Source organism: Colletes latitarsis, chromosome 1, assembly GCF_051014445.1.
Source record: "Colletes latitarsis isolate SP2378_abdomen chromosome 1, iyColLati1, whole genome shotgun sequence".
NCBI classification, from domain to species: domain Eukaryota; kingdom Metazoa; phylum Arthropoda; class Insecta; order Hymenoptera; family Colletidae; genus Colletes; species Colletes latitarsis.
The window spans coordinates 48,833,440-48,860,077 of NC_135134.1; the positions used below are offsets into that span (position 1 = coordinate 48,833,440).

The window sequence follows — 26,638 nt, forward strand, 5'->3', positions numbered from 1 at the left end:
CTCGAACTTCGTTCCATCCTCCTCGTATTAGATTGTTTAGCTTGTCGCGTCGGATCGTGATCGTTCGCTGAAAAACTTACGTAAATCTAGACTCTGTTTGGCAGATTTAAGCAGTAAAATTCTGAAAGATTTCAAGGGAAAAACAAAGTGATAAAATATATATTTTCAACGGTAGTACAGAAACGTGTGTAACAAATCGATTAATATTGTAATACGATCGTAAGTGTAATTAATACTGTTGAACATGATTCAGTCTATATATCGAGTACAGATCAAATCAATAGTAAAATATAGCAAACTGAGTTATGTAAAAAGTTTAACAGTAATTCGCGTTGTTGTCGCGATTGGTGCACGAATAAGTTAAGTTAATTTTAGATGAAAAGCAACGCCTCTACGTAACCAGTCGTCGTGCTCCTCCCTGTGACACTTGACCGGAAGGGAGCAAATTAATATCTCCCTTTGAGAATTCGCGTAAACCGGAATGCTCAGCGTGTCGTCGGAATCGTTGCTTCGCAAATAGTCGCCCATTACTTTGTTGTCCGAACTATCCCGTGTGCAGTTTTCGGGCAAGAATGCAATTTGGCAGCTCGGTGCAGCCGCAACGGATGCCGCGTTTGCGTCCAGGTCCACCAAAGTACCGTTCTCTATTAATGCACCTGCGTTTCAAACAGTTAACATCGTTTACCATACGTGGATGAAAATTAATCTCTACTCTGACTCTTAGAATTACGTTCAATTTGTTCACACATGTCGATTTTGTAATTTAATAGGACGTACGATTTTTTAAGATTCAATTAATCGACGTGGTTACCTGATATTAGAAGTCCCTCGATGATAAACGATATCTTCCACTCTTCGTTTCTACGATTCTCCAACCAATTCACGCGAAGTCGAAGGTTCTCCAAAGGTTGCTGCGTTTCTCTCGCAGTGTGTTGTTTCAAGACAGTTAGAAACGCTCGTGGCCTGGCCAATCGCGATATATTCACTATGGATGAGGAAATCGACAGCATGGACTCGAGGGCTTGGTACCTGGACATTAGCCCTTTAACGAAAGGCAAAATTTCTTTGGGTCCACATTCCCACTCTTTCATCCAGCGTGTTGGAGTCTATACAGACAGATTAAAAATATTGTATGCCTGTAATTTTATAGAAGGAAATTACAATAATTAATGTTACACCTTAGAATCCTCGAAATGTAGAATATCAACGTCCACTCGAACAAGGTTCAGCGTCTTCTTAGTCAAATTCATTTCGTCGACGAAGAAACGTTCCAGCGTGTTCTTCTTCCTGTCGGTTTCTATGCTGGACGATCCAAAGATGAAACCATTACGATCGATCAATTCCTTCAGGTCTCTTTGTACCTGCGATTCCGTCTTCTTACTTCTTTCGTCGCTGCCCGATACTTTGATCAGAACGCCTGCGAACAATCACGCAAACGGAAACTATTATTATTTGTAATGCTTATACAGACTGTTCTGTAGCATGCGGGACTAGATTCTACACGTGAAAATTGTAAAAAAAGTTCTATCCAACCTTGCATTCGAGTTTGGTACCACCAACTTTGTCACTTCGTTGCCCTTACCTGTGACTAATGCTTCCCACATTCTTCTCATTTAAATTACCTAGTGTCTTTATTAGTAATCTCCCTAATTATCTCTAATTATGTCTCAGAATTTCGAACTCAACCTTTGAGATGCGACAAGGCAGCCTCAGCAGCTCCCCTTTCCCAAGCCCTATGCGCGTTAGCAGGCAGTCCAAAGCACTCTTTGGGTGAGTCGCTGTCAGGCAGCTGTTCCAACGCCTTGAACGCGTCCTCGAACGATCTTTCAGACATCCTCAGCGTGCCAGCCAGCTTCCTGCGGCCCTCGAACACCGCGGAGGACCAGACGTCGCGAACGATCGAGCACAGAGCTCTCGTGTCGTAGTCGTCCTGAAGCCTACCGCCGTAAACGGCGACGTCCAACAGCCCCCTGCCAGTCTGCCAGCTTCCGTCCCTGTCCTTGTCCTTCCTCGAAGACATGTTCTTGACGACCAGCTCGTAGGCAGCCTCGAGATCGGACTCGTTCCACTCGTAAGGCCTGATCCAGCCTTGGGGCACGAACTTCCGTCGCTCTTGAAGCGTGGCGTGGAGCCAGGACAGCAGAACGCTCCCGGGTACGTTCGCGTCGTTTTGCTGCTTCTGTTGGAGCTGCTGGAGAGACCTCTTCACGTTCCTCTTGACGCCTTCCGGCGGCTCGTACGCCAGCTTCAAACAGAGGCCCGCCAGGCTGGGGTAGAATCCTAGACACTCCTCGGTGGTTAGCCAGATCCTCGTGGCAGCGTTCTTGTTGGTCGTGCACATCGGTGACCGTAGAAGACTCTCCAAACGGGGCAGCCAGTTTAGGGCGAGGTGCAGGTTGCTCAGAAGAATCCAGCTACCGTTTCTGTTCGATTATCATTAGGGTTAGCTATTGAAATCGTACGTTTGAAATCGGATTGGGAAGATACGTTACTTGCAAGCACTTTCCAGCGCCAGTTCAGCCTGAGCAACTTGGCCCTGGCCCAAAGACACCTCCACGAACCCAGTGGCAGACGCAACCTGGTTGTTGGTCAACGATCTCAGCTCCGAGCCAGGGTCCGCTCCCGGCGATAGGAGCAACAGCACAGGATTCGAAGATTCCTGCTCGGCCACCTTACCCAGGGACCACTGCGGAGGCGCCAAGTCTTTCACACCTTCGAAAAATATTTGTGGGATATTGTTATACATTAAATGCGTGCTTGAATGTTTGGTTTATGAAACAGACTACGTTTTAATGAAGGCCAGTGAAAATTAGAGTTGTGAGAGAATTGAGAGAGTTTTGAAATGTATTAAGGGTTCAAAGTTGTGTTCAAATCCTACATATTTGATCATGAAACGATTTTACCTAGTACTTCTGCAGCCAGTTTCGAAAGAGCAGTGTGCAGGTAGTCCGGACGAAGGGTCTTTATGATCAAAATTTTCTGGAACGTGGTCAGCCCGGTTTCGGCATAAATGTTGCTGACGTCGTTCAGCCAGGCTGGCTTCATTCTTATGACTATCTACAGGGAAGAGAAACGTTTCACGCGAACCGAAAAGTGGTGTTATGCTTGAAATCGAATCGAGAATTATACTTGAGGCAAGGATGACACCAAAGCTCGAACGGATAGGCGGCGTTCCTCGGGTACCCACTCGGGCACTCTGTAATCGGGATCTTCGTCATCGTCCAATACCACTTCACCCAACAGGAAGTTCCTCTCGATGTCCGTCACTGAATGCAAGGAAAGCGCCAGCTGCAACGCCAAGGGTAGTCGATGCTTTCTGTACACGGCGTTCGCGCAGTAATACAGGGTTAAACCTATTAATCTGTGTCGAAAATATGATTGAATAGCGTACAACGGAAACGGGATATTTTAAATTACGAAAATATTAGTGACTCGCCGTTTTTCGATCAGTTTATCCTGTTCTTTCTTGTCCTGGGAGAGTATCGAGGATCTATAATCTTCCGCTTGCAAATAAATATCGGTGAAAGCTTCCGCCGAAAAGACGTACAGCGGACTCAAGGCTGTCGAGGCCTTCACAGTCTTGTACAAGCCAGCTGCGAATTTGGCTAATTTCTCGTGTTCCTTGGCTCTTCTGAATGGAGATACAAAAATTGTATAAAAATAAAAGAACAGTGAGAAATTAATTCAGCGAGCGCAGAGAAAAACGATCGTTATGGTAATATCGTTGCTAACCATTGAATGGTGCATTGTCTGTCCGATAAATAACCGAACTGACGCTGCGAAGAGCGAAACAATGGTCGTATCGGAACAAACCATCTTTTCTTTTTGTTTGAAATATATCCCCCCTGCGTCGATAAAGCACGGGGATCGATCAAGTAATGAACTATTTCTGAGGCTCTTATTTCAGAATTGCCTCGAGTACTCTTATCGCGGCGACTTTGATTGCTTTATTATCGTCGTATCGGATCCCTTTCATCAGGATTCTCAATTTACGAAACAGAGAATAATCTTATTACCAGATTCTATCGAATCTAAGAAGTTTTCGTTGGTTTGTTCTCACGCAAGCTTGGTCATCGGTTAATGAGCGCATTCTGAAACGAGCATCTATCACTTGTTCACATTTCTAATTAAAACTTCGCGATATAAATGTATATGATTCTTTCACCGAGGAGAATGAGAATCGAAGGCATTATAAATAATGATAAATTCTTGGTACTGTGTTTTTCTAATCCACGTAAAAAGGAAGATAGAGACAAATTGAACAGATTAAAGAGATTCATTATCGACTATGTTTCCAGTCGAAAAGACTTTTGTCTACCTGGTGACGTCTTCCAAGCTCCGTCGACTCTCCTCGAGGGCCAGCGCGATCTCTTTGGCTTTCGACTGAGTGGCTTCCAACGACGACAAGAGCCCGCCCTGAGATCCTTCAGACTCCTGGAGGAGATCTTGACCTTTCGCGGTGGCCAGCTGCGCCAACAGATCCAATCTGGCGGTGTCCCGTTCGCCTGATAATTTTTCTTCGCGTTCCAGCGCTTCTTTCCTCTGCGTCGCCAGCTCCGGCGTCTCCTTCAACAAAACCTGTCGGGGTAAAGTAATTAATCTCGACCGTCTCATCGATCCTTTCCAATTTCAAAACGATCCAATACCGTCGTAAACGAAAAAGAGTACAAAACAAGACGCGAAGCGAGCAAAGATCCATAACTATTAACGTAAACTGACGCGGAGATTCAATTTTCCTCACCCTTTCGACAAATCTTTCGGCGAGGCTCTTCGAGCCGGCCCCAAGGGCGATCTTGAACAAGACCGCGTCAACTTCCCTCGGAAAACCATCCAATTTGTCGCGTCTGGTGGCCAAGAAAAGTTTGAAACCCTGCGGAGCCGGCAAAGTTCGCTCGCCGAGCCTCAGAGGACGTCTACGTAACAGTGGCAATAAAATCGAGGGAAAGTCCACCAGTTCCTCCACCAACAAAGGTTTCCCGAAACGCACGGCGAGCTCCAGGGTAGTCAGAAATTTCGCATCCTCCGGTTTCGTGGTTTCCATCCTGGAGCCGATGTTGTTCTTCAGCCACGAGACCGCCACTCCCGATGGGTCCACGAATACGGGGACCAACGGGCCCCTGAGGGCGCAGGAAGCACCCACGAGACTTCCGGTGTCCGCTGGCAAACCCTGCGCCCGCCACAGCAATCTCTCTCGCTCTGTGATCAATAGCTCGATTGCCAACTTTTTCCATTTGTCTTCCCTCCCGGGATCCTGCGATTCATTATTTAACGTCACCGTTCACCGCAATTCCGTGCCACACTTCAAAGATTGAACTTTATCATTCGATAGTTGAAAAGTCTAATAAACCTCGATGCAAAAGGTAAAGAATTAAATTTGAATTATAAAAGTACCCAATGATAAATATGGCGGCTATGAAAATTATTGGGAAGTCTTTAATTAACTATTAGATTGTGAAGAGTAGACGCTAAAATATAAGGAAGTTTGTGAATGTTAAATTGCTACATGCCTCGTACACCAACAACGACGCCACATTGGCAGCCTCCACGTCCAGTTTCTCCTTTCTGTCAGTCAGTTCCTCCAGCTGTGCTTGCCAATCTCTGTGTTCCGTGTCCAACTTCTGCAACAACGCTCTAGCAGTTGCTAGTCTCGCTTCAGTGGCCTCAGCACGCAATTGTAGTCCGGCTGCGCCTCTAGAACGCTCTGCAAGTTCCTCCTGAAGCTGTGCCACGCGACTTTCGACTGTGTTCAGTCCAGCTTCCAGCTTGCCAATCTGAGCTTCCGCGGCTGACAGACGCCTGGAAGCGTCCAAGACGTTCACTCACCGACGTGGGTGGATATGATTGCAATATCTTAGCTTTCTTTACATTGGACTATTTTTTTTTGTGAGTGGTTTCTATTTCCAGAAAGCAGTTCATAAGTCTTGTGTTATTTTTAAAAACAAATCCCTTAGCCTAACCAAGGATCCGGATATAATTGATTTTTCAATCATTCAACGAAAACTACGCTCGACAGAAACAAAAATAGAACTATCCTCTTTCATTTGGAACGTACTCAGCCAGTAATCGTTGTTCCCTCTCGAGAGGCGCGACCTGCTGAATGATCCGACCGTACTGCAGATTCGCCAGGACCCAGGCAGCCAACGGAGCCGCTGCCACGGATGCTCTTTTCGCGGTTTTCTCCTCGAAGCTCTCTGGCCGCTCCTTGACCAACTTGGCAACCGCGTCCAAGCTGGACGACGTGCTTCTCCTCGCGTCCCAAGTTCTAATAGAAAGATCTTTTATGTATTTGTACGGAAAGCCGTGCAACGAGGACGCTCACCTAATCTCGTCTTTGATCCCGCGTTTCGCCAGGAACGTTTTCATGCTGTTCCAAGACGTGTCTTTTATTCCCATTAATCGAAGAACGCCCTCGAGGACGTCTCGAACTGGTGCTGGAGGCGCTCTCAACGAACGGACCTCCGCCAACGCGTCAGCGCTGATACCTGCTACTGCTTGCGCAGCTTGTTCGACCAGAGGCTCGACCTTGCCCAGTTCCCCTTCGATATCCGCCTGTACGATCAAGTATCTACCAACGATTCCTAAAAATCAACCCTACTCTTACCTTTCTGCGCGCCAGTTCCGCGCTCTCCCGTTCAGTCTCAGCCTTCAAGTTGGTCATCTCTCCTCTCTGTCCGGTGGCGCCTCTCATGGTGGCTGTGATCTGCTCGAGAGCCGCGTTTGCACGTCCTTGTTCCGCCTGTGCAATTACAATTAAAAAAATACGATGCAAACAACATGAAATGTGGATCTTTAAAAGGTACCTCCAGCTCCTGACGCTGCTTCGAGACTTCGTCCTCCAGTTTGGCGACCTGCTCGCCAGCTTCCTTCAATCTGCCTATCCCAGCCTGGAGGCTGGCCACCTTCTGCTCCATTTCCTCGCTCCAGGCGACGCGCAGGTGCTTCCAAGTGTGCACCATCGCCAAGAACCGTGCTGGAGCTCGTTGCTGTCGCGGAGCCTGGAGATGAGCCTTGACCATCGCCTTCACGCCAGGCAGCGTCTCCTCCGCGTCGTCGACCTCGATGCCGCTTTGAAGGTTCGCCAGCTCGATCAACGGGACCTCCCAGGACCACCATTCGCTGCCCAGACCTGACCCGATCAGGGCACAGTGCCTGAGGAGCCCTGAACGCGACAACCAGGACGATCTTACTTCTCCGGTGTCCACGATCATCGCAACTCGAAGATAATTGCGTAGACCTGCGACCAGGGATGTTTCAAAACACTCGGTGAACTTTTGTTGTTTGGGTAATTTCAGCTTTGGGATGTTTTGTTCGTTTTATTGATCCTAGAAGACTAATTTAAATTTTCAACAAACTACACAATGCACTTAATATAAAAAATACTTAAAGTAAGTAAATTATTATATTTAGAGGTTCAGACAACCCTCTGAGAAGCTCATCTCATTAATTCTATTAATAAAAATGTGAATTTTCGGTCTAATCATCACTGTATATGACTGTATATTTTTGTTCGAAACGAAGGCAAATTCGAACTGAATCTTGAAAAGTAAAAGTGCCAGACTATATTTGAACCAGCTCCACTGTAATAAACTCATCAGTTTACATTGAAAATAATAAATTTGCACGATTAAGAGGACGATAGACGATTTATTCGTCGAAATGATTTTAATTCTCGAGAGAGGGGAATGTTATGAATGAAATTGGAACGCGATGGAGGCGATGTTAAATGGCGGGATTATTGTCGTTCGAATGGCGGTCGTTTCGCTTTCGAGAAACCATGATTGGGTGCTTACGGTGGTAGAGGTATTGTTCCAAAGTGCCCGAGAAATCTTCTCTCCTGGCCACGTCCGCCAATGGCGCTATTAAGCCGTCGAGTTCCTCCGCTGTAAATAGTCCTGGTAGCTCTCCTCTTGACACTATTGCACTCGCCAGGACAGCCAATCCACTCTCTCTCATGTGGTGCTCCTCCAGCAAGAGGAGAGTCGGTTCACCGTCGATCCCAGCAGCCTGAACCGCAGTTTTCATCGAGGCCCGACCACGCCCTGAACAATCCGTCCTTTATCTTTCCAAAATATGAATTTCCTTCGTTAAAAATCGTATCCCATACTATACCAGGCCCGGAGTCCACCAAACGCAGGGTGGAAAAGGTGGCAGCGAGTCTCACGGCCGACTTTCTTCCGGCTCCGGGTCGTCCAATTAAAATTACGCCCCTCAGATTGGTCCCGAAAGCCCAGCTCAGACCTCGGGAAAAATTAGAAATTGAATTTCTCGTATTCTAATTAATATATGAAGATTGCTCGTGATTTAAATCAATATTACGACCATTCTCAATCGTTGGGGAATGCAGAAATTTATTTTACGAAATTAGTGATAAAGCGCATAGAGAGGAGGTCGATTGCAGCAAGAACGTTTACGGCGAGCGTAATCTTGTTAAATTTACAAAGTGGTCCGATAGGATTAAACCGCCGCCGGATTGAGCTCGTTTTCAAAATAACATAAAATTAACTCGATTCAATACGCGTACCGGCCACTGTGCGCAACAGGTGAGACGAAATCGACGCTTGCACGGGATCGCCTTCCCTGGCGCATCTCGCTGCAGCATTAATTATCTCCTTCGTCCATTGTTCCTCGCCCAACGGTAATAACCCGGTATTCCCGAGTTTCCATATGTACACGTCGTTACCAGGTATTTGTGTCCTCGGTGCTTTCGACAGGATTATCGATTCCCAGCGTGACTGATCTCGCGACGCCAGTCTGACCAAATTAAAATCGCTCGATGATCGATGGTTAAAAAAATACATTAAATGTGTCTCCCAAAAATTAATCAAACTTGTCGTTTCTATCTTAAGATTTTGGGAGTAGATGAATATAGTAATCCTGTATTTAAACAAAGTTATTTTAACTAAAAATTTGTGATACGAGTTCAAATGTCGAGAGCTTTCCATTTACAGTGATTCCGATAGTCGACTCGCGGAGAGATGTTACCTAGGATGGAACAACCGTTGTCCAGCGTCCAACAAATGACGCGTAATGTCTGCTTCATCTTCCGGAGTGGGATAGTACTTTAAACTGTCTGCCCAGGAAATCAGATCCTTGGGAGTCCACTCGATGGACGAGCCACGGGAGGATTTCATTAACTCGAAAGCTTCCAGCATGGAGGGCGTCATCTGGGCGATCCAGGATTCGATCAGTACATCGTTCCCCACCAAGGAGTTTTTCAGGTGCAGCTCCAACACTGCTACGATGTCCTTCGCGCTTGGATACCTAGGATGCAGAACGTACAACCGCGCGAAAAAATAAAATAACAGAAAACGTACTTAAAACATTTAATTCGATGAAATAAAATTGTATCTTAGACGATGTACGAATTAACAAACGAAACCGCGATGGGAACCGAGTTCCAGTTTATTTAAAAATACTCACGGCAAATAGTGAGTGGATAAAAGTGCTTCCAGCCTGGGATGCAATCTAGTGGTTGCATCAGCTGTGCATACAATGGTCAAAGGAACTATGGCGAATTCAAGATCCTCCTCGTGGAATCCTCCTTCTTGAAGCAGCTCTCGCACCAGCTCCTAATTTAAATAAATAATATATTTCTTTCTGCTTTCCCTTTTTCATCTTCTCGTGCAAAAACTGTTTTTCTACTCTTTGCGGAGGATTAATTATTAACGACAGTACTTGAAGGTCCTTGGAAGCCAGATGCAAATCTTCCAAAATCAGAATAACTCTGGATCCACTTCTGGGCTTGTAGGTCCTCCCGTGAGAAGATGAGTTCAGTTGCACGCAGCCCCTTTTCAATTTTGCGACCAAATCCTGCGGCCCGTAGAGGGAGGATCCTTTTATCAAAGTCGAAGGCTCGTTGCTTCTGACAGCAGAGAGTACAACGGATATTAGGGTACTTTTCCCGCAGCCCTCTGGACCTCTTATCATAATAGGTTGGTTGTCCCTGATCCACGGCAAAACAGACGACAAGGCCCCCTTCATAGTGCCTGCAAACGTAATGTTTATCGTTCCAGGAAAAGGGGCGAGGATAAATTGGATAAAGGCGAATGCAAATAACTCGTTTCGATCGTTTTAAATTTAACGGAACCATAGTATCGCGATACCTGATAGCGAAACAGGACCATCGTCCGTGTCTGTTGATTGATCAGCATCACCGACAGCCTCCAATCGATCCGTATCCCCATTGTACAGCACAGCGCTTGGTTTCTGCGGATTTGGACACCTGCGGTTTCGAACAACAAACTAATCCATCAAAGGGACGAAATTGTATTCAAATAATAGTGGACGAATATATACAACTCCCATCGATCCGTCGATAATGAACTGGTTTAGTTTCAGTAAATTAGCTTTCTCTTAATTTTTAACAGAACAGATAATATGGATAACGCGAACAACGAGCAACGCATAATAAATTGTATCGATGATGACTGACGCAAACAAGAAACATGAATATTTATAACGTGTAACGAGGATAATGATACCAATCTTATTTGCACGATGATCTAGATTAGTGTCACTGTGTATTTATATATTTCGTACACAGGATGTACAAATGGTGTATTACAAATGTTATAAAAATGTATAATTAATCCGTATCACTTTGGAAAGCACAGCTACGCGATTTGCAACAAGTTTGCATCGGTTTGAAGTTCGGTTTGCGACGGGAAAACGTCGATGAAGGCAAATAAAAACGTAAAGGTGTTACGCTTACCAGCAGTCGGTCGATTGGTAAACGAAACGTGCCAAATCGTCTCTGGGCCTTTCATCCCCTATCTGGCTGCACAAAGACGCGAGTAGAGCGTGAGAAGCCGCGGTGTGAGTGCGAGAGCTCTTTAAATGGCAACACGCGGAGTCCATTAAACCGGAGGCCGAGGAAACGTCAGCGTTGATCTTCAAACATTCCTCGATACAGGGACAAAGGTGGGAATTTGCGAGCTCTTTCGCCGCCTCTGGCAGTCCTCTCAATCGCGACGATACCAGCAAAGAGCTGGGGCTAGTCGAGCCCAAATGAACCACCCCTAATCGCGAAACGGTGGCTGGACTCGCGCCGGCTAGCTTATGGGTCTCGAAAATGAACCTGTTTAGAAATAAATGCACGTAGAATAGTATTCTAACGTTTAAATGTGAAGCATCGACCCCTTGCCTCGTGGAAACCCTCATAATAGAATTGCATTCGTTATTATTCCTAATGTTTCATGATTTTTATTAATCTCTCAGTGGCCTGTGGCGGAGTAGATTGAACGTCTGTTCCGGACAGTGAAAAATTCAATGCCTGATTATGACGCGTTTATATTACAGAAAACGAGTGGGAAAAGAAAAGTAATATATAAGTGGTGAGAAGTGTACTTTGTTCCAGAGCCAAGTTTCACGCCCACGCCGTTAGGTAAGGTCAGTAATCGATTGTCGTCCAGAGCAGAGTTCAGAGCCTCGGCCCAATCGGGTTCCACGTCGCCGTTCAGGATAATCCAAGTCGTCGATTCACCGGCCGATGCCACGAAGCTCGACAGCAAACCTTCCTTCCATTCTCTGATTCGTCCAGACGAAGAATTAAATATTATTAAATAGCAAAATCAAGTTAAAGATATATCTATAACTTTGGGCACCGATGATCGTCATTTTCCTTAACTAACGCGGATCAAGGGCAATCTGTTTCTCGTGCACGCCAGACCCATTATCAATCAAGCATCATAAACTAGAATCGCTGGGCAGCAGTATGGTACATGTGTCCGTGCACAGCCATGCATCACTCTGGTCATTAGTCACCCTGGACTAATTTTCGGGATTCCCAGGACAACGTTTGATGGAGATACGGTAGATATCTCCTCGTCAAGAAATACTGCGCTATGTTTGCAACAAATTTGTTCCTATCGATTCGAAATTATTGCCAGTCCCTTCTTATTTTATTTTTATTTTCAGTCATTTGCTAGAGTAATGGTTGAAATCATTTTTTAAATACACTGTCTTCAGGAATAATTTTCCTAGGAGATGCTTTCGAGTCAATAACGAAGTTGATTTATAAAGAAATATTAACGACGCTACCTGGTTTCAGGATCGATGCGCCCGAGAAGCCTGGATTTCGGCATGGCGCCAGGATAGACGTGAAACTCGACGACCGTTTCTCCAATTTTCGTCAGCGCGTCGCACAGCAGTTTCCTGATGGTCGTTTTGCCGCTTCCTGGCGGGCCGACGATCGCCACGCCGGTTCTGCTTTTCAATTGATCGTTCAATTGAATGCACCTGTTGGCGATCTCCTTGCCCAGTTCTTGGTCCTCGCAAAGCTCGAGCAAAGCAGTCTGTAGATCTCGTCTGTCGATGAAAGTGGAGGACGAGGGATTTGCTCTCGGGAAAACGTCTTCTAACAGCGACAGAAACTTCGACGTGTCCTCCTCCGTCAATTTAGGCAACGTGGAAGCCCTGATCGCGGCCACTAATCTAAAAATCAGAGTGAGAAGACTCTGTGAGGAAGAAGTCGAGAATTTTGTCAAAAATAAACGAATCAAAGGCAATCACGAGACTTCCTAACAAAGTATTTCCAACAGAATTGGAAGAGAAGCAACCTGCTGGTCTCGTCCAAGTCAGCTCCCGTGGGAATCGCGTCGAGCACGGATCTGAGGGCCCTGAGGCCCCAGTCGTAGTGTGGCTGATTGGAAAGAAGGATCTCCGCGGTGTCCAACGTTTCCACGAGCTGCACTGCGAGGGTGGAGGCGTCCAAAAATCCAGCACACTCCAACAACGCCTTCACTATGTCAGATCTGTCGGGATGAGCCATTCCGATCGGTCTAAAGAGTCTGGCCAAGGAATCCGGAAGCTTGCGACGACCACCGTACTCGATCCCGGCGGGATTCATCGTGATGAACACGCAACAGTGCGGGTCAAGGTTCACCTTCTGGTCGTCCAACAAAACTTGAGACGCACCGTCGCGGACAGCTTCTTGAAGGGGTCTGACCAACATCGCCACGGCGCTGAGCGTCTCCTCTTCTAGACGATTAAACTCGTCGAAGCAGCCCCATGCACCAGCTTGTGCTAGACCACCTAGGATCCGTCGCATGCTACCAGCGTCCATTCCTGATATCGACATTTTTGTAATCAGCAGTATACGGATTCTTTTGATACGGAGATCAAAGAGAATAACCTCGAAAGTTCGTTTTTAATTCGATTTATAGAGCATTCTTTCCAGGAGTATACTGGCAAGAAATATTCATGAATGTTTTAACGCGTGGAAGTAGTCGGTGTTCGGTTTTAGACCCTAAAAATCGATTCGCGAACGTTTTATTCTTACCTTCGTCGCAATTGAAAACTAAAACCAGCCTGCCAAGAATAGCTCCCAACGCTTTGACGCTTTCGGTTTTTCCAGTTCCAGCTGGCCCGGTTGGGCTGCCGCCCAAACCGAGTTTCATAGCCTGAGCGAGAGCCAGGAAACACCTTTCTGTCAACGGCGTTTGAACCAAACCTACTGCCGCCCCTTGGTACTCGAAACGGTATGGAAATTCCGCTCCGGCACAACGCACTACCGGTCCTTTATTCTACGGGAACAAATCGCTTCTTGAATTACCATACACTTGACCCCCTAACTCTAGAAAAGCGCGGACTCGTGGAAAATGCACCGGTTAAAAAGCCTACAAATATTTGTGCTGGTTTAATGCATTTACGAAACCATTAGGTCGTCCCACAATTTGATGCCGTGTTTTATAGTAAACGAGTAAACATCGTAAACGTTCTATATTATAATTTGTTGGTTGTTAAATTTAATGTAAGTAATATTTTATTACTTTGGAAATTATTTGATAATTAAAGTTCCAAAAAAACATAGAAGGTAGCAAAAATTATAGTAGTTGGTATGCTCATTGGATAGAGGATGAAATGCCCTTTAAAATGAGCGTTTGTGAGAGTCGATAGCTTTATTAGTTCCGGAGATATGAGGATTTTAATTTCAAGTCGATGCGGTGGCTAGTTCCGGAAATATAAGGGTCCGAAGATTGTTTACTTTTTCGCCGCGGCCTTGTCAAGGTCGTTGACCGCGCGCGCACATTGAAAAAGTAGGTCAGTCGGCCAGACGGTCACGAGTCACGTGCGAGAAAGAGAGGTCCGGCGCGACGCGTCAGACGAAGACAGCGATAGTCGAATTAAAAAAATTACCCCTTTACATAAATTGCGATATCTCGAAAACAGAAAGTCGGATCGTCAAAAACCAAAAACCATTTTAAAGGGGAAGCTTTGCCGCTTCTGACAATACCTCAATAATTAATAAAACACTAGTAGTTTCGGAACTGCACGCGTCTAAAGTTTTAGTATTTTTAATACGTTTTCCTGGACTTTCGTATAGCGGACAGCGAGATGGCGTTCGTAATTGAAAAATTACCCTTTCATTTAAATTACGATATCTCGAAAACGAAAAGTCGGATCGCCAAAAACAAAAAACCATTTTAAAGGGGAAGCTTTACCGCTTCCAACGATGGCTCAATAATGGATAAAGCACTAGCAGTTTCGGAACTACACGCGTCTAAAGTTTTAGTATTTTTAATACGCTTTACTAGACTATTGTAGGACGGGGAATGTGACAGTGGAAATAGAGCAAATCATTTTAAAAGGGAAGCTTTGCCACTTCTAATGTTGACTCAGTTCTGGAACGACCTAATATTTTCAACTCCTGTTTGTTTAGCGTTAGTAGCAGTTTCAAAGATATGTAAATGTATCCATTTACATAAAATGGTCTCTGCATGGAACAATAATCTTTATTCATTAAAACTGGGAGAATCTTACAGTTCTGTAGCTTCTGAGCTGTCTCTGCCAGGCCCAAACGGTGCTCTCCTCCTGCAGGGTGACGTTCAGAAGATTCCTAGCTACCTCGAGGTGGTGAACAGTGTCAAGGAGGAGGCCGCGCGCTTTCAAAGCAGTCAATTTGTCACCAGCATCCTCCAGCCCCCTGTACCTAGCCCTTTGTGTCTCCAGATATTCGACGAGGTTCTTCAAAGACGAGCGACCTTCCTTCAACGCGATCTCGCATCGTTCCGTAAATCGAATTCTTTCCGCCAGTAGCAGAACCTTAACAGGCGTCGCGTTCGTTACAGTTTCTAAAGAACTCGGAAGCAGATACTCCAAGAAATTATACAGAGGAGCGAAAAATGTTTTTACTTGAGTCGGATAGGACGACGGATCCGGCGTCGTGTCGATCAAGCATTTCTCCAAGCCTTGACGAAGAGCGTTTTTCATCCCCTCCTCGAGATTACTCAGCCATCGCGGTAATGGATCGCGGAGGTCAACGGGACTGGATAACTGCAACGTTTCACCTTCTGGCGATACAACAGCTGTCAGTCCATTATCGTCCTTTATTATTGATCCGACGCCCTGGTATAATTTTGGTAGATGAGCCTCCAGACCGCGGCCGTTGGCTGACACTAATTCGAGGAGATCTTCGTCGCTTAGGAAATACAGGCGCGGGTAGGACGACCGTTTCTCCTGAAAGTTCGAGTAGAAGACAAAAACGTGCGTTATAACAGACACAGACAGCTCTCTGCAATTACACGGGCGAAATATTTGTCTGAAACAGACTCTGTGATACCTCTAAGTACTCGTCGAGGCTTCTCTGACACCTATCGAGGAGATCCTTCAAGTTTGTGAAGGCTGTAATAGGGAGCCTCCTTAAGGACGACAGCCTCGGATCGCGAGACACTTCTCCCATGAGATACCTGAACGTTTGTTCGAATTACTATAAGCAACCTTTGAGTATTTATTTGAATACAAATCTAATACTATTTTTGAAGCGTAATTTTCATGAAAAATGTCCCCATCGATCACCTGAATTCTTTGTTGGCCCTGGACCATCTCCCAGTGTCATTCGGGGCTGCGCCCCCTTCGTAAACCGGTTCCAAGTAAACCCATTTCCTCTGAATGGTGCTCAGGATCTTTATTCTCTCCTCGACCTCCGAAAGTCCGCTTTCACAACGAGCCACGCGGGCAGCGAACCTTTCGTAGCCAGCCGCCCCCTTCGCACCCTCCAACAGCAGTCTCAGTTCACCTTTTCGTTAACGAACGTAATTAGTTTACCGCGTGCCTCTTTCTCTCTCGGTAAATTACGAAAGCCTGGTGGGCTGTTTCTGAAATGGAAAAATACGGTTTACCCGCTCTCGCTAATAGGGTTCCATATTCCTCGACGAGAAGGATATTAGCGTTCTTGCTGTCCTTTGAATCTTGTAGTTGAAAATGAGCCGACGCCTCCCAGGATTCGAGTTCCATCAGCCCTTGGCGTATACCGCTCTCTGCCGCGGCTCTCTTTGTTGTTTCCTGGGAGCAAAGTACACGCGAACGTAATTAAAGGGTCCGGGAATGAAAGGGGAAACGTCAAGCTTTTCCATTTAAAAATTTATTTCTCGTTGCAACGTCCGCAAAATAAATAAAGCATCGAAAATCCTCCCTCGAACCGCAACGACTTTGGCTACAGTTTTCACCGTCGCGTTTTGCAATCTCGAGCGGGATCGTGCAATTAAACCTTTAATCGTCACCTTTATCTTCTCGGCGTGTTCCTGGATCTTCCCCACGGAATGGAGCAAATGTCCCAAGGTAATATCCCTCGCGTTCCTGACGTCGTTCAAATTCAGAAGCGGCTTCAATTCGCCCCAATGTTCCTCCGCAATTTCGTCCCCACGGAGAAGCTGCAGCCACTCGATGGCGTCTCTGACCTCGCGTACCTTTCTGCCAACGGACGTGTCCATTTCTATGCTATCCTTTCGATCCATCGACTCATCCTTAAACTGACCCTTCAGCTGTACGCGTATTCTACTCTCCCAAGAATCCAACCAGTCGTGAAGCCTGGGCAATCTCCTTCTCGCCACCGTCCACTCTTCCTCCTCTTGGTTCTTCAGTTCCTCCAAAAATTCGGCCTGAAACCGACAGTTGGACTCCTCCACGTCCAACTGCAGCTCCAGCTTCTTCATGTTCTCCTCGTTGTTCTCCAAAATGTCGTCGGTGCTTAGCTCGACTCTTCGACAGTCGACGTTCAGAGCGTCCAGCTGCTCCTTCAGGTTCGTCCATCTCTCCCTCATGGATATGATCCAGTCTAGGGCGAGGATCTCCGGCTTGGAAGACCATTTCGTTTGCCATCTTTCCAGCTCGTCTCGCAGAGCCACCGTTCTGTGACGAAGATTCACTTTGGCGTCTTCAAGTTCACGAGCTACGACCGCCTTGTGACGCTCCAAACGATCGGCCAAGTCTTGCCAGGACGTGTACGCTGCGCTGACGCCTATTTTAATTGACAAAAGCAAATTTTTAAGAAAAATCGTCAGGTTGTAGGTGGAGAAATTTTTCAGCGAAATTAAAAATTTTTAGATCGTTCTGAAAAAATTATTTTTAGTTGCGAGGGCTTATTACAGTCATTTTTGGTGAATAGACATACCCCCAAAATCTTACGCATTTTCCAGAAAAGAACTGTATACTGTAATTCTTTGCTTGTAGATGTAATTTTCTTTTTCCTGCTTCTTGTTGCGTGGAATGTTATCCAATTTACTCTTTGAAATTGTATTCTTACTAATTTTGAAGTCGGAGGGAACTGTAGGACCTCTACGACCTAGCTTCTGAAATATTGATGAGGGTGAGGATATTACGTAATCCCACCACCATCGTAAGACTCCACCCCAACTAATTTCTGAAAGATAGACGTGGGTGGGAGCCTTACGTATATAATGTATTATGTAATATCTTATTCTCGTCTATGTTCCAGAACACAGGTTTTAAAGCTCCTTCCTGGCGAATGGTCGTTAAATACCTGTGTCAGTGTGTTTAACAATCTCAGTTATATGCTTCTAAAAGACAATAATACTTTCAATGCCTCTTCTAAAGATACAGTGGGGTTCGTGGAAATCAGTCCACGACGTACTATAGACAACGTTTCGTCGTTAACTTGCTAAAAATAAATCTAAGGGTGGGAACATCCTTTCGTAGAAATTCTGATCGCCCATACTTTCGCTAACATTTAAAAAACGTTGTATACGAGATATCGTAAGAGTTTTCCTTCAAGAAATTTCTCTCGTAGCTCCTTCAATTTAGAAAAATGACGTAGTTCGATAATCGTCGAATAGAAAGGGAATAAATAAAATTTATCGAGACTGCTCGATTCTTGCGTTGATAGTATCCGTCGATTACCTTCGAGATTCTCGCTGGTCCAGGCAGCCAATACTTTGGAAAGTCCAGCAATGGCTTCCATCTCTTCAGCCATGCCGGACGACTGCGCTTGGATTCGTTCGTGTGCCTCGTAAGCCAATCCAACCTCTTCCACGCTTCGAGGTCTACGTTCCAGTTCCTTCGAGGCGGAAGAAAGGAACTCCACGATGGCTACCAGCCTCGACGAGGCTTCCACCCTCAGATCGGAGCACAGACGTTCCCAGAATCGACGGGTAGCCGATTCCAAGTCGTTTCTGGTCGTCACCGTGTCCACGCTGACGCACCAAACTCTCACCTCGCCTCCCCGCAGTTTGCCAACCTGATTTTTCGTTAACCGTACGTGAAACTGGCGAACTATTTACGGCAAAGCAAAGTTAGCTGACCTTTTGAGCCCATTGTTTGGAGTCTTTGAAAGCCCTCGTCCATTCTTGCGGCGAGCGTCCTTTCAGTCTGCTCGTTGCAGAGAATTATTAAACATAACATTATATAATAAACGAAAGAAAGAGGTATTTCTGCGTGTTATTGTTTCGCTTCTATTAAATATATTACTGAGAATTAAGTTTCCATTATTGAAATAAGGCGATGTAAAATCGCCAGAGCGAATAAACAGTGCATCGGGTACGCAATTTCTGAATACGTTCCGCCCCTGTAACATAATTTTCCGGCCCCGTACCGTTCAGCGACGTCAATTTTCGCTGGCGCCGCCAGATGCAGCCATTTCATTCTGAGCGTTTCCAGAGCGGAAAGAGCAATTTCGGCCTGCTTGTAGACGCCGCCGAACAGATAGCCGTTTCTTTGAATCAGATCACCGAAGTGTGCATCGGCCGCGTCCCCGACCCCCCTGAAGTTCATCGGGATCGAAAGCGATCGACGTATCGCCGAGTACAATTTCGCGCGGATCTCCTCGAGAGGCGGCCTCCATTGCAAAGATCCGTCCCGAAACGTCAGCTCCACTTTAATATCCGGCAATTTCTTCAATAGCGACGGCAGAGCGCCTCTGCAAAAAATAAAAGGGGGGTGGATGAAAGAAACCGTCCGTTTTATGCAAATCGCCTATGAATATGAAAATTGCACATTATCGCGGACGAAATTGTTTCAAGAACATTCGAAATTCATTAGAAACCAATTCTGCGCGCTTCATTATTACCGATTGGCCAGAATAACACGCGGTACGAACAATTTTCCATCGATTTGCTTCCATTATACTGAAAAGTCTTTTTATTGTAATTTTTTACTTTTCTTTTATCGTGACGAAGTCTAGTCTAACGTGAGAAAATATTCTGTTATATTAAATTCTGTTTCCCTCGCCTGTAAGCTACGTCCAGTGCTTTGAGCAGCTGTCTGTCCCAGTGCAGTTTCCATGCTTTCGTGTTTCCGTATTCAGCTTCCACGGTGTCGACGATAGTTCTCATGCTCATCAGGGCGTCCTTCCAAGCGTTTTGATTCCCAATTAGGTTAACAGTCTCCCCTTTTAATAAATTCGACACCAGGTCTCGCAAAGCGCCGTGCTTCGCGGCCAGCTCGGAATTCTGCTGCGCGAACTTTCTCACCTGCGTTAATAACGATGAAGATACTCTTGAAATTCTCTTAAATATTTTACCAATCCAACAATGTACCGTTCCACGTACTCATTGTTCAAAGTTCCATGCAACTATGAACGCAAATATTTAATTATTGTACTAAAAACCCAATAGTACACGAGAGAAAATATAATATTTTTAATACGTAAAACTTGCAAAAATTTTGCCAATTTCTGCATTTCGTCCATTGGGAGGTACTATAACAATCCTTGTGGTAAATTACCAATTCCTTCAGCCTGGCGGTGTAAGCGTCAACAGCCAGAGGATCGGACCAAACTACTCCGGATTGTTCTTGGACAGCGCGAGCCAGTTCGAGGGCAGTTGTGAGCATCAGTGGCCTCTGGGATGGCACCATGCGATCGCCAATAGTATTGTGGAAGGTCGCGACCTGCTGAAGAGCCCGTGCACGACCCGCCAGAGCTCCTGCCCTTTCCACCAGGTCCCTAACTTCCCTAGGAAGCTCTACTCCTTGGCTCGAAAGCGCCCTGGCTTCTCTTATCAGAGTCATCAGCCTTGGATCGTACGTCACTCGCATCATACTAGTCCCTGTCAACTCCACCACCGCGGAATCGGTGCCCAGAGACAATTCTCTTCTCGCCACAGCGTCCTTCGTCTCCTCCGTCTGTTGAACGAACGCTCCAACAGTGTTTAATTTCCGTAAATATTGCAATCGATTCGTAAAGAAACGTTCACAGTATCAAAACTGTTTATTTGTAAAAAAGGAGACTCGAGTTTCGAGCGTATTATTGTAAGAATCGATTTCTTGAGACGTATAGGTCGCATATAAAATGATTAAAAAAGTTACCCAAGCCTCGAGGAAACTTTGCCGTTTCCTTTCGACGTCTCTCAGGGCTGTCGTTACTTTTGATGAGATTTCCTCGTATCCGGGAAGATCAGCGAGCAGCTCTTTCCCTAATTTGCTTAAACTTTTCAGCCTCGTTTCCGACGACCTGGCAGCTTGAACTTCTTGGAGTATTCTGGGACTGTCTAAGAGATCCCCCGTGTCCGGCCCGGCCAAGCAGCTTTCTTATGTTTAACGAATTATAGAATAAGTCTCGTCCCGTCGAGGTCAGATTTACTGTTTCAATTACCTATGAGGTCCCAGTACGCGGAAAGCAAAGCCTCCCGTTCTCCGCGTAGGGCCCTCTTCAAGCCATCTCTTTTCATCAATTCGAAGTAGCGTCGAAATTCGGCGAGCAGCGAGTTCGGGGTGGTGGCATCGGCGATTTGGGACTTCAATTTTTGGGCAACCCGTTCCTCAGCGGGAACCAAACCCTCCTCGACCTTTCTTCTCAGTCGATTCCAGTCGGTGTTCCTTTCGTCGTCGAAGACGACTGACGACATTTATCAATTGCAAAGTTATCATGTATCAGACTAGAGATAACTTTATTGAGGAAAAATGTTACTTCAGTGCCTAGTAAAATAAACAGACGAATAAGGAGGATACCTCTAACATCGTCGAAGCATTGCATCAAGGAATCCGTGCCAAGTCCAGATCTTTCATTGGCTGTCAGTAGCCTGGTTAATTGTCGATACTGAGCGCGTAACTCGGCAATCTGCCTAAAGGTGACGAAGATTGCATTTTACCGCGGATCAGGAGGAGGAAGAGTCAATTCTGATACCTGAGTCGTACACCGATACGAGAACATCTCTCTGGAATGTGACTAGCGCCCTTCCAGGGATGAACGGAATGATGGGGCCAGAAGAGCGTGGTGAACTGTTCCGCCATGTTCGTCCATTTCTCGCAAATACTCGCGCCGGTCGAAATCGCTTCTACCTTCACTCGATCGTCTACAGTACGCATCTGTTTCATAAATAAATTCATACTCGAATTATGAATAAATTCCTTGATTCCAATATTTTTCTATTACCTCGTCTATCACGTTTCTCACAACTGACACCACTTCATCTCCAACGATATTCAAAAAGGATTTCATGCGTTCCTCAGTGTACACCTGGTCCCCTAATTTCCACAAATCGTCCACGTAACCGGAAACTGCCTCGACGGCATCCTCCACCCCGATCAACCCATCTCTAAAAAATGTAAATTGGACGGACAGAAAGTGACAGGAATCAAGAAGGCTATTATTTCAGGAAGATTCGAAATGTATTGGGTGGCGTGTTTATTGGGATTTGTTTCAATTTTTAGGATACCTAGCCACCGCTGCGCTCTCGAGTTCCGCCCTGATACTCTTCAAACTTTTTACAGCCTCGGCGTAGATCGTTCTGTCGTGGGAACGATTCGCTTCCTCCCATTTCTTCCTCCAGTGATCCTCTTCCTCCTGAACGGAAGCTGCAGCCGACGAACCGAGAAGATTCTCCTCCAGTTTCTTCAAATACGATGAACTGAGCCCAGAGGAACGGAGAGTGGGAGCCCATACTTGTCGAAGGGCCTCGATCAACGCCGATCCTTTGTCGCTTCCGGTGGATGTCACGTGAACGAGCTCGTGAAAATTCTTCTCCGTAACCGGTGCCTCTGTCAACTGCCAAAATCGACAGTATTTCTCGTAAAGAAAGGTAATCGAACTCGAGACTATATTAATATCCAAATACTTTTACTACAAACTGTACTCTGCTTTGATAATCGCTGGTTAAATTATTATCGAAACTATTTCCAAGTGTTCTGTGCAATTCACTACATACTTGGATATTGTTTATCAATATCTCACTCTATCGATAAATTCCAAAACCAGTCGAGTTTCATTTGGAATTTTCGTTTTACCTTGAAGAAGACCAACGTGTTTCTGCCGACAGGTAACTCGTTGCTCAGTTCCAATCGTGTCTGGTCGTCCTCGTCGTCAGCCGGCTGTGCACAGAGGGTTCTGCACGTGGCTCTGTCCAGGAAATTGTCCAGCACCGATTGGCCATTGGCGATAGTCTCCTCGTCCGTCAGAGATACGCCGAAGAAATGGCCCGCGGTGGACACTATCAATGATCTACGTTTGTCGTGCACCACCATTGTTTTTTCTCGCGACTGCAATTTACCTTTACGTGCCGCGAACGGATCCGTAAACGATCACAGACGCATTATGGAGTTTCCACGAAACGCCGACCGTGTGTTTGCCCTTGTCGCGTGGCGATCGTTCCAGTCGTCATGACGACTCGCGGTCAACACAAACCAGCTGTCAGTTAGGCCACGTGCTGGCGAGATAGTAGCTGTCGCGAATGGTCGAAGCGACGTTATCGTATATTCTGCCAATTTTTCACGCGAATTTTTCATTTCTATCGAAAATTATTCGAAGAGATTATTGAGAAATTATCGAGTATTACGATTGGAAATTGTAAAGCTTGTTTTTAAGAAAATATCGATTTCTACGCATTGTGAGTACTCGATAGTCATCGATTTAGGTATTAAAGTAATTGTAGTTTCCGCAAAATGATATACTTTATGGCTCGCGTATCATTTTTGAACCAATTGGACTATTACGCATCTCTGAGAGCGTAGCATGACGATCCACGGTTAGCGCAGTACTTACAACCAATTAAGGAACAATGTAACTGGCAAATAAAACCACGTCACTGGAAAAATATGTAAGAGAAAAAAGATAAACGATCCACTCGTGAATCGACTTCTGACTCAGATTGTTCTTTCGCCTCGTTTACGACGAACGAAGTTATTTTTTAGTATCAGAGTCGAATTAGGGAACTGCGATCACTTTTTTTGATATATCGCGATACCCAGAAATAGATTCGTTAATAATCCATATTTTCTGCTGACGCAGCATGTTATACGCGGAAAATAAGATATCGCGGATAAAAAGTGTCGATGAAAGGTCAACGAAACTTCATTGCGTAACGTATCTGTGATGCAATTGCTTTCGGAAAATCTTTTCTAATTTATAAGTAAAAATAAAACGTCATCGAAGAACATCGATGAAGCATATGAATAACGATATTTAATTGCGCCTTTGACCTAAGGGCACTTATAGCCGGAGTCATATCGGTCATACCCTAGATACGATTTTGTACATCTATAATTGATACAAGTAATAAGAATTGTTCGTTCTTTAATTATGCATTTTCATCGACCCGTTCTAAAAACAGTTGCGGCGAATTAGTACACGATTTGATCGAAATTCTTGACGCTTACCTTTCAAACTATAAAGATAAGCTACAATAAGACGTCCCAACGAGTTGCATGTGTGTCATGTTCGTGACGTTGTATAAATTCTTAATTGACGCGTGACAAAAAATTAAATACGCTCTGCCCCAAATAATTTCGGTAGAAATTTTTCTCAGCAGAGGCCAGTAAAGACAAAGAGTAGCCAGTAGTGGTCGTTATACCACAGACGAGGTATACGAGTAGACCTATCACCTAATGTATTTTTTCGCCCCGATTCTCTAGGGCTCTAGAGCCCAATTACCATCTCACACTATGTCAGATCACGCGTACGTGAGCTCGTGGAGTTTCGGAAACCCGACAAAAGCAAAATGACACATGCCCTCTTTTTCAATTCTCCAAAGTTGCCCAAAGTAAGTTCGGACCGCCTCGTGGGAGTCGAGAGAGAAAGGCTCTTGAACAACTAATATCCGACCTTTCATCAACAGGTCTCCACTGGCCTCTGCTGACCACTGCTGACCACTCCTGGAATTTCTGACAACGTATAACGATGACGACTGGCTACTGTTAGTATCTCCCAGCCTCTGCTGACCGTTGCTGACCACTCCTGTTACTTCTGACAACGTATAACGATTACGACTGGCTACTGTTAGCCCCTCCCAGCCTCTGCTGGACCCTGTTGACCACCGCTTATATTTCTGACAACGTATAACGATTACTACTGACTTCTGCCTGCCTCCGCTGGACTCTGCTGAGCGCTACTGACTACTCCTGATACTTCTGACAACGTATAACGATTACAACTTGCTACTGCCTGCCCCTGCTGGACTCTGCTTGCCACTGCTTGCCACTGCTAGCCTCTGCTGACCACAGCTGACCACCCCTGATGCTTCCGACAACGTATAACGATTACTACTTGTTACTGCTTGCCCCTGCTGGACTCTGCTTGCCTCTGCTGACCGCTGCGGACCACTGCTGACCACCGCTTATATTTCTGACAACGTACAACGATTACTACTGGCTACTGCCAGTCTCTGCTGACCTCTGCCAGCATCTCCCGACCTAAGCTGACCTCTGCCAACATCTCCCGACGTCAGCTGACCATCGCTGACCACTGCTGACCGTTGCTGACAACTTGTGACATGATGTAATATAATATAATATGTTTATATGTATTAAACTTTTCTATAATGTAAATCTATGACAATAAATGATATAATTTCAAAGTATTCAATGTGTTCTCATCATTTTTTACTGTCATTTTCCTCTCCAAATCATTCTCTTACCTATAAGATGCGTACCATCTTCTTCGCAAGTTCACCAGCATTTTAGAAATGTTCCGGGAACTTTGGAAATCCGAATTTGACCTTGACCTTGGCCCAGTTTCGAAAATGAGTCAAGGCCATTCGAATCTTAGAAAAATTCCGGGCACTTTGTAAATCCGGATTTGGCCTTGACCCAATTTCGAAAGTAGGTCAAGGCCATCGAATCTCAGAAAAATTTCGGGCACTTTGGAAATCCGGATTTGGCCTTGACCCAATTTCGAAAGTAGGTCAAGGCCATTCAAAATTTTTAGAAATCTTCGGGCCATCTTGGAAATCCGGATGGCCTTGACCCAATTTCGAAAGTAGGTCAAGGCCATCGAATCTTAGAAAAATTCCGGGCGCTTTGGGAATCAGGATTTGGCCTTGACCCAGTTTCGAAAGTGGGTCAAGGTCACCGGCATTTCAGAAAACGCTCCGGGCACTTTGGAGTTCCAGTTTTAAGTAGAGAAACGGTTTCTTATAACTAAGGGAATAATGGGGAGAGGAAAAGAAAGGTAAAAGTGATGAGAACACATAGAATTCTTTGAAATTATATCATTTATTGTCATAGATTTACATTATACAAAGTTTTAATACATATAAACATATTATATTATATTGCATCGTGTCACAATTTGTCAGCTACGGTCAGCAGTGGTCAGCGATGGTCAGCTGACGTCGGGAGATGTTGGCAGAGGTCAGCAGAGGGTGGCAGTAGCCAGTAGTAATCGTTGTACGTTGCCAGAAATATAAAGGGTGGTCAGCAGTAGTCGGCAGCGGTCAGCAGAGGCCAGCTTAGGCCAGGGGACGCTGGCAGAGGTTAACAGAGGAAGGCAGGAGTCGTAGTAATCGTTGTACGTTGCCAGAAATATAAGCGGTGGTCAGCAGAGTCCAGCAGTGGGAAGCAGAGATCACCAGGGGTGAATAGTAGCAAGTAGTAAGCGTTATATGTTGTCGGAAGCATCAGAGGTGGTCAGCAGCGGTCAGCAGAGACGAGCAGAGGCATGCAGTGGCAAGCAGAGATCAGCAGGGGCGAACAGTAGCATGTAGTAATTGTTATACGATGTCAGAAGCATCAGGAGTGGTCAGCAGTGTTCAGCAGAGGCCAGCAAAGGCATGCACAGGCAAGCAGAAGCCTGCAAAGGCAAGCAGAGACTTGTAGAGGCATGCAGGAGTAAGTATTAATCGTTATACATTATCAGAAATACCTGCAGTGGTCAGTAGCGTTCGGCAGAGGCCAGGAAAGTTCAGCAGAGACAAGCACACGCTGACAGAGATCAGCAAAGACCAACAGAGGTTAGCAGAAGTCAGTAGTAATCGTTATAAGTTGTCAGAAATATAAGCGATGGTCAGCAGAGTCCAGCAGAGGCAAGCAGTAATCAGGAGCAGTCAGTAACAGTCGCTGTATGGTGTCAAAAGTTGTCGGGAGTTCTGTACTTTTGTCAGCACTGGTCATCAGAGATCATCAGAGGCAAATAGAAACCAGGAGTAATTAGAAATAATAGGAGTAATAGGAAAGGCAAGTAAAAATACCTGGGCAG

The 26,638-nt window shown here is 45.6% G+C and overlaps 1 protein-coding gene across 1 annotated transcript; it reads right to left on the minus strand.

Moving 5' to 3' along the window:
• Positions 1-253: 253 nt before the first annotated feature.
• Btv (dynein cytoplasmic heavy chain beethoven) lies at positions 254-22,695 on the minus strand. The gene is made up of 45 exons (XM_076765503.1): positions 22,456-22,695; positions 21,888-22,216; positions 21,605-21,767; positions 21,356-21,537; positions 21,181-21,293; positions 20,825-21,067; positions 20,539-20,759; positions 19,957-20,355; positions 19,462-19,703; positions 18,827-19,150; positions 18,537-18,603; positions 18,136-18,472; positions 16,500-17,236; positions 16,119-16,281; positions 15,796-16,015; positions 15,560-15,686; positions 15,133-15,456; positions 14,761-15,042; positions 13,280-13,523; positions 12,558-13,065; positions 12,040-12,432; positions 11,347-11,526; positions 10,712-11,077; positions 10,104-10,222; positions 9,676-9,986; positions 9,421-9,569; positions 8,983-9,261; positions 8,522-8,751; positions 8,110-8,238; positions 7,791-8,039; positions 6,801-7,234; positions 6,602-6,736; positions 6,320-6,549; positions 6,053-6,262; positions 5,508-5,796; positions 4,742-5,251; positions 4,319-4,578; positions 3,437-3,631; positions 3,130-3,361; positions 2,904-3,057; positions 2,493-2,712; positions 1,687-2,423; positions 1,179-1,417; positions 812-1,106; positions 254-656 (listed from the first exon to the last, which is right to left on the minus strand). Exons 1-45 carry the CDS (start codon positions 22,690-22,692, stop codon positions 361-363), a joined length of 12,303 nt encoding a protein of 4,100 aa, XP_076621618.1. The 5' UTR covers positions 22,693-22,695; the 3' UTR covers positions 254-360.
• Between the last annotated feature and the right edge of the window lie 3,943 nt (positions 22,696-26,638).

Coding starts and splice junctions, on each gene's coding strand:
- Btv (XM_076765503.1), bottom strand. CDS start 22,692: ATGGTGGTGCACGACAAACGTAGATCATTGATAGTGTCCACCGCGGGC. Junction 13,066..13,279: donor AGTTTTCAATTGCGACGAAG/GTAAGAATAAAA, acceptor TGTCGATATCAG/GAATGGACGCTGGTAGCATG. Junction 9,262..9,420: donor TTATCCACTCACTATTTGCC/GTGAGTATTTTT, acceptor TCTGCATCCTAG/GTATCCAAGCGCGAAGGACA.